The 7,468-nt window shown below is 40.7% G+C and overlaps 1 protein-coding gene across 2 annotated transcripts in view; it reads left to right on the plus strand.

Moving 5' to 3' along the window:
* LOC112113484 (POU domain, class 6, transcription factor 2) overlaps positions 1 to 7,468 on the plus strand; it is a 388,658-nt gene that overhangs the window by 355,746 nt on the left and 25,444 nt on the right. For both annotated transcript variants that reach the window (XM_026654065.2, XM_026654066.1), the window contains one exon: positions 5,909 to 6,115. In XM_026654065.2, the coding sequence (XP_026509850.2) occupies positions 5,909 to 6,115 (207 nt within the window). The remainder of the gene's footprint in view (positions 1 to 5,908; positions 6,116 to 7,468) is intronic.

The raw sequence follows: 7,468 nt of genomic DNA on the forward strand, positions 1-7,468 counted from the left end.
TTTTATCTTTTGGCACACATTAACGTCCTTGACACGTTACCTTTCAGACAAAGTTCCTAAGTGTGGTGTTTCCCTGCATCCAGGCAGATCCACCTCAGGGCATGGAAGAGACTGAAGTCACACATGTAGTAGATATTTATTCAGGAACACCCAGAGAGCTCTTGGTGGGTGATGAAATAGTTCCTGAGGATTACCAGGATAGGAAGAGATACGGGAACTGCCACCATGTATCACTATGTATCTTTGAGAATGAACTGAAGGCCTGCAAGAGGAGGGCTTTATCAGTGCGACATAGACTCCTTCATCCCCTTCTGTGCAGTCTTTGGCACAGAGCAGACCTGATGGGTCCCTGGATGGTGTGGAGAATGCTATGGCTGGCTGGGCTAAGAGGCTACACATGGACCCAGGCATCACATGAGAAGAAAAAGAGCCTACTAGCAACCACACCAGTGTATTCTATAGACACTATGAGTTAGCCGCTACGTGAGCAATAAATATGTTGCTGCTAGTAGACCAATTTTCCACAGCTGGGGAATGGTGCTCCCTAAGGTACCGATCATCTCTAGCAATTGGGAACAGGAGTTTCACATCCAAGAGCAAAGACATTTTGACTGCTCCTGTTCACTTCTAGCCATGAGAGCTCTTCTGGCCACTGAGCTTGGTTGTTTGAAGCTTGGAAGACTAGCGCAGAGCAAGAGTCCTTTTCTGCACAACCTGTTGCAAACCACGATGATTTCACCATCTGACAACTATTGAGCTCCTTGTGAACTCCAGCAAGAATATACAGCATTGAGCTCCACTCTACAAATAATTGTTATTTCTCTTTTTAAATATTTCTGTTTATTAATAAAGCTGCTTTATGTTCAGTTACACTGTATTGTCTTTTCAATATTGATTTGGGGTTTTCATTCTGTTCTATTAGCGGCCATCTCTCCTCCCTGAAACCGACTTAGCAATTCTCACTACTTTAAGTATAAGTTTTTCACGCATATTCTCCTTGTGGTTTGGGATGTTAAATGGTTTTTATGTGCATATGATTTTGTTTTTTAGACCAGCTTTTCCATTGATTAAAAGTTCAAAACTGTATACATTTTTCAAGTGCAATGTGGCACACTAATAAAGCCAGGCGATAAAAGCTTTTGGGCCCTGCTACTGAAAAAATCTCAGCATTTCCCTTCTTTAATACTTCACAACCAGTTTTCAAAATGAGCAGCAGCATTTGCTTGGCAGCGGCCTTTGGTTTACATCAGAAACAGCCCAATGAAGCCTGTCTTTGCCTTTACTCAGCTGTTTCTGAACAGAGACAAAGGCAGATGTTAAACCATTCATTTTGCCACAATTTGCCATCTGCCTTTGGCTGTGCTGGGGAAGCAGCCAAACAAGGTGGCATGCCTGTTTCTGACTGAAGATTAATGCTTGTTGGAGAAGAACTAATAACAAAAATCCAACACGATACATTTTAGAACATAATAGTCACTTTTAAATAAATTTCAAACCGCAATAAATGTAACAGTGGCAATAAGAAAAGCTCCACTGTTGGGAAATAAACAACTATTATTATACATTTAAACAAAAACACAATTCTATAGCTGAAGTGCAAATATGTGCAGAATTAGCCACCCCATTCTACAAGGGTGGAAGCAGCAGCTCTTTGGTGTCCTCTCTTTGTGTTAGCAAAAGAATTGCAAAAACTTATACACAATAGCCCAAAGATGCTAAAGGTAGCATAGCCTGGAGGAATGAGCATAAGGATTCATCCTGGCTCTGCCACTGATTCACGCTGTGGCCTGAGGTAAGTCTCTTTGTTTTCCATCTGTAAAATGGGGATAATAATGCTCTCTTATTTTGCAATGGAGACAAAATAATTAATGTTTATGATAAAACTCAAATACTGTAGTGATTTAAAAAAAAAGCCATGAGAAAGTGAATAATTCTGTATTCATTGCAGGCTTTAGAAGGTATGCAGTAAATAGGTTAGGACCACTAATTGAATGACTGGGATAAAAACACTGAATGGCTGACTCATTCCCTGAGCACTATGCATCCTGCGTACTGAGTGAGGCAGGAATCCTGTGGAAAAAGTAATGTAGAATCATGTAGTTAAAGACTGTATCATAATGCCTACACCTCAACATGCTTGTGTGCCTAAACTTTTAGGGTAGCTCAGTACTATGTATCCTTTCCCCACTCCGTCTCTGGCTGTGTGTGTACAGTGCACAGAGTACAGTAGGGTGTGACACACACTCACACATATCGATATCCTTCTGCTTCTGACCTCAAAAAGTGTCGTCCTAAGCACTGTCAGTCTATAAATGTCCAGCTGCAATCTAAGAAATGCATTTTAAATGTGGGTGCAAACATATCTATTAGTGATAAACCAGAGCAGCATTTTTTGCCTTACAGAGATTCAAACCTTCCTGGTTAAAGTTATAGGCCCAATAGTAACATCTCAAGGCCATGTCCTTTACTGACATGGTGAAGTGATGAGATCCCTATGCAAAGTTTCTGCTGATGAAGTGAAGAAGGGTTCTTCTTCCCATTTGTTAACACTTGCTGAAAATGAAAGAATATATTGTATAGCCCATAAACCTTCCAGGACATGTGAGCAGGCTGACATGCTATGCTCTATACTATCTTAATTATGATGAAAGTCAGACCCTTTAAAATAGCTTGTGGTCTACTAATTATTCAAATTAATCCCCACTGGTTAATGAACTATCATCCTCTCAGAGACTGTAGCATAGGTGCAGCCCAAATGAGGGTGCCTGAAATAGTGTGGTCTGGAGAAAGATGCACTGCTGGGGCAGATCTAAATCCAAAGTCTCACTCTACCAATCATTTGCTGTTTGATCTTGGGCAAGTCACTTCACTTCTCCATCTCAGATTCCCCATCTGGTTATTTAACTATCTGCCTTACAGGGAGGGATGTAGTAAATTAGATAATATCTCTACAATGCTTTGAGCGTGTAAAATGTACCCTGATGTCATTATATAGTTCAAATTGTTGGGTTGAATACTCCACCTGGCCATCCCACAGAAAAGCTAGTTCAGGGTGGAACTTTCGCATTCTCTTCTGTCTTCATTTTGAGAACTACAATTTTCCTCTTAATCCCTCTGCTCTTCCCACCCCATGCTTCCAACCCCTGATTTCTTCCCAGAATGTTTAGTCTAAGAAAGAAGGCATGTCAGCATCACCCTGGATAGAACTGAATGCCACTGAGTCATATGTCAAAGCACATTCAATGGAGGCCTGTCATTCTTCTCTGTTGGAACTCACATGTTGTATCCCCTTTAATTTTCAATAGACCCAAGGTCTTCCCCTTGTCTTGCTGTCCCAGATAATATTTCTGTGATCTGGCCACCAAGCCACTGGTATTCTTCCTAAGCAATTTTAAAGCTATTTTTACAGCAAATTGTGTTAAAACTTATACCACACTTATACCACATAAAAGTTAATGACACAGAGCTCTTTTGTAAAGCACTTTGAAATCTACAGATGAGACGTGCTATATAAGCACTAGGGTGGTATTAGTATTATTTTCCATTGTTGTATTAAAAATAGCTATTGAAGTCAGTGGGATTTGCACCTGTTTATGCTGAAGGTAACTTTGGCCAGTCACTATCTTGAAAAACTTTTTTTTTAAATGAGCCTCACCTGAGGTGTATTTATGTGCTATAATATTTGTGAAAAGATCCTGCTGCCTTTCATTCAGTACTCGTCTGTCATCTTATCTGTATTTCAGTTTTACAGGCATGTTAATATTTCAGGGGATTGCTTTCTGCTCTAAGCTCAAGTTTCAAATACAAGAGGGGTCCACTCAGTCCTTCTTCCTTCTGAGGTATCTGACTAGAGTTCAGTGCAGGTTACCGTGTGTGGTTCTTTCAGATGACACCTCAGAAAGTGAGACCCAGTCTTTTCTTATGGACCTTAAAGACTCTGAAGTGATGGGTAAATAACCCTTATAGTAATTTATACTCTTTACACCAAAGGCTTTTAAAGTACTAAGTACTAAAACTAAGTAGCTATGGGATAAGAGGTAAGGTCCTTTCATGGAGCAGTAACTGGTTGAAAGATAGGAAACGCCCTGGTGTACACTAGGGTGGGGGGATCGATCTAATTTACGCAACTTCAGCTACGTGAATAACGTAGCTGAAGTCGATGTACTTAGATCGACTTACCGTGGTGTCTTCTCCGCAGTGAGTCGACTGCTGCCACTCCCCCATCGACTCCGCCTGCACCTCTCATGGTGGTGGAGTACAGGAGTTGACGGGAGAGCACTCGGGGGTCAATTTATCGTGTCTAGACTAGATGCGATAAATCAACCCCCGCTGGATCGATCGCTGGTAGTGTAGACATACCCAACGGGTAGGAATAAATGGTCAGTTTTCACAATGGAGAGGTGAACTTTGGGGTCCACCAAGAATCTGTACTAAGACCTCTGTTGTTCAACATATTAATTAATAATCTGGAAAAGGGGTGAACAGTGAAGTGGCAAAGTTTGCAGGCAATATAAAATTATTCAAGATAATTACATCCAAAGCTGACTGCAAAGTGTTACGGAAGGATCTCACAAAACTGGGTGACAGGGTAACAAAATGGTAAAATTCAACGCTGATAAGTGAAAAGTAATGCACACTGAAAAAAAATAATCCCAACTATATGTATACAATGATTGGTTCTAAATTAGCTGTAACCACCCAAGAAAGAGATCTTGGAGTCACCAGGGATAATTCTCTGAACACTTCTACGCAGTGTTCAGCAGCAGTCAAACAGGCTAAAAGTATGTTAGGAACTATTAGGAAAGGGGGGAAAAAAGACGTAAAATATCATAGTGCCACTATATAAATCAATGGTGGGCCCACACTTTGAATACTGTGTCCAGTTCTGGTCAACCCATCTCAAAAAGGATAGAGTGGAACTGGAAAAGGTTCAGAGAAGAGAAGCAAAGGTGATTAGGGAAATGGAATGGCTTCCATATGAAGAGAGACTAAAAAACTAGCACTGTTCAGCTTAGAAGAGAGACGATTAAAGTGGGATATGATAGAGGTCTATAAAATCATGAATGATGAGGAAAAAGTGAATAGAAAAGTGTTATTTACCCTTTCACACAATACAAAAACCAGGAATAACCTGACCAAATTGATAGGAAGCAGGTTTAATACAAACAAGAGGAAGTACTTTTTTACACAACACACAACTAACCTATGGAACTCATTGCCATGGGATGTTGTGATGGCCATAAGTACACCGGGACTCAAAAAAGAACTGGATGAGTTCATGGAGGATAGTTCCATCAATGGCTATTAGCCAAGATGGTCAGGGACACCACCCCATGCTCGCGGCAACCCTAAAGCTCTGACTCCCAGAAGCTGGGAATGGAAGACAGGAATGGATCACTCCCTAATTGCCCTCTTCTGTGCACTGCCCCAGAAGCTCTGGCACAGGCCACTGTTGGAGACAGGATACTAGGCAAGATGGAACATGGTCTGACTCAGTATGGCATCTCTTTCTGTTCTCTTTATCCCCTCCACGTTTGGCTCCCTGTGTCATTTTTTATAAATGCAAGGTTTTGCCCATTTTATTAGTCAAAATGTCAGTGTCCCCGCCCAATTTGTGTGTTGTGCTGCTTAGTCGTCAGCCAGAATTTGCCTGCTTTTTGCTGATCACTGAAGCTGTGTGTGTGTGTGAGAGAGAATTCTCACTGAAATCAACGGGAGTCAAGGGTGCTCAGCACTTTTCAGGCGTAAGCCTATCATTTATTGAACAATTTGGGATGAAAAGTGAACTCGTGGGGGAAAAAGGACAGTCTTTACCTGATATAAAATGCATATATATAAAACAAGTAATAATATATAATAAATATTTGTGTTATGTGTAGATTTTCACCTATTGTTTTGTTTCTTGTAGATTATTGGAACAATTCCACTGATGCCTAATCCAGTCCCATCCAATCAGGCAGCAGGAGGAGCTCAGGGCCTTCAAGTGCAGCCAATTACCCCACAGTTATTGACCAATGCCCAGGGTCAGATCATTGCTACAGTCATTGGAAACCAGATACTACCAGTGATCAACACCCAGGGAATAACACTATCACCACTCAAACCAGGCCAACAGGTAAATTATCTATAGCTTCAGTGATTTCAAAAACAGCTGCAACAGAAATAACCATCTGCTCCTTACTCACTTTCATAGCCTTTTTTCAGAGTTCCCTGTTTTGTTACCATTCTGTCTCGCGGAATGAAAGGTATATTTTAATTATATTCAGACTCATTCAGGCAGGGGGAAAAATTCAAAGAAGTAGTTTCGCTTTTCTCTCTTATGAGCAAAGTACTTCAACCAGTAATGTGTTATTCTGAAAGGAAAAATTGTTGTCTAAAGCTGAATGGAGTGACTTATATTGCAGGCACTTCCATAATAGTTCATTTCAAAAATATAGCAAGTTTCATTTTCCTTTAAAAAAAAAAACAGGCTATTCACTAACTTCCTCAGTTAAAATGTATATACGAGTGTATGCACACAAAAAACCAAGGGAAAGGTTGCAGTGAAAAAATGTCATTCAGTATAATGTACCATGCAATCCACAAATTTCAGGATGGCTGTAGCAACCTCATATAGTCCAGGAAAGGTTCTATAGTTCATTAAATCCTTCATGATTGTCTAATGCTCTAAAGGCAAGATTAATTAGTTCTTGCCATGTTTGTAAAGAATAAAATGCTGTCTGATCCAAAATCTTTTCATCTGAAAAAGGAAAAGCCAAGTCTAGAACAGATCAGTGCAATGCTATCAAGCTGTGATTGCCAAGAGAAGTCATATTATGAGAGAGTCAGTCATTTCAATGGTCAAGTTATTGTGGTGGTGGTGGTGGTGGTGGTGGTGTTATTGAACCTTTGTTTATTTTTAGACACCAATAAGTCTATCCCATACCCCATCCCTACCCCAAATACTAATTAGCTGTCCCATGTTTGTGAGACCTCTAGGATAGAGTGAACTATAAATTAATCTCAATTGTGCCTTGTTTAGCTTGAGATTTAAAGAGCTAATGGATTTCTAAGATGGCTCTTTTCTTAGGCCTCATACCTTTAGATGGCTGCACCTTCTTTTGCCAGCCTACTCTTTTGGTCATTTAAGGAAGGAATTTTCAAAAGTGCTCAGCATTGGCCCAACTCTACTCCCATTACAGTCACTAGTAAAACTCCCATTGACTTCAGTGGGAGCAGAGTTAGGCCAATGTTGAGTGTTTTTGAAAATGCCACCCTTAAATGTTTATTATCAGAGGAATGTAAAGTGCCCAGGCCATATATTCCCCTGCAGTGGAAAATCTGCATATGGGTTAGGAAATGCAGCAGGTTTCATCCCTCGGTTTCCTTCTGATTGTCCCACTGAGAGGGCAGGGCTTTTCCTCCCTCCCGAAGAAGGCAGGGGGTGAGACTCACAAAAACTGTTGCTCTCCTGAGATCCCCTGGGAGA

Source organism: Terrapene carolina, unplaced genomic scaffold (assembly GCF_002925995.2).
Source record: "Terrapene carolina triunguis isolate 2854851 unplaced genomic scaffold, T_m_triunguis-2.0 Scaffold179, whole genome shotgun sequence".
NCBI classification, from domain to species: domain Eukaryota; kingdom Metazoa; phylum Chordata; order Testudines; family Emydidae; genus Terrapene; species Terrapene triunguis.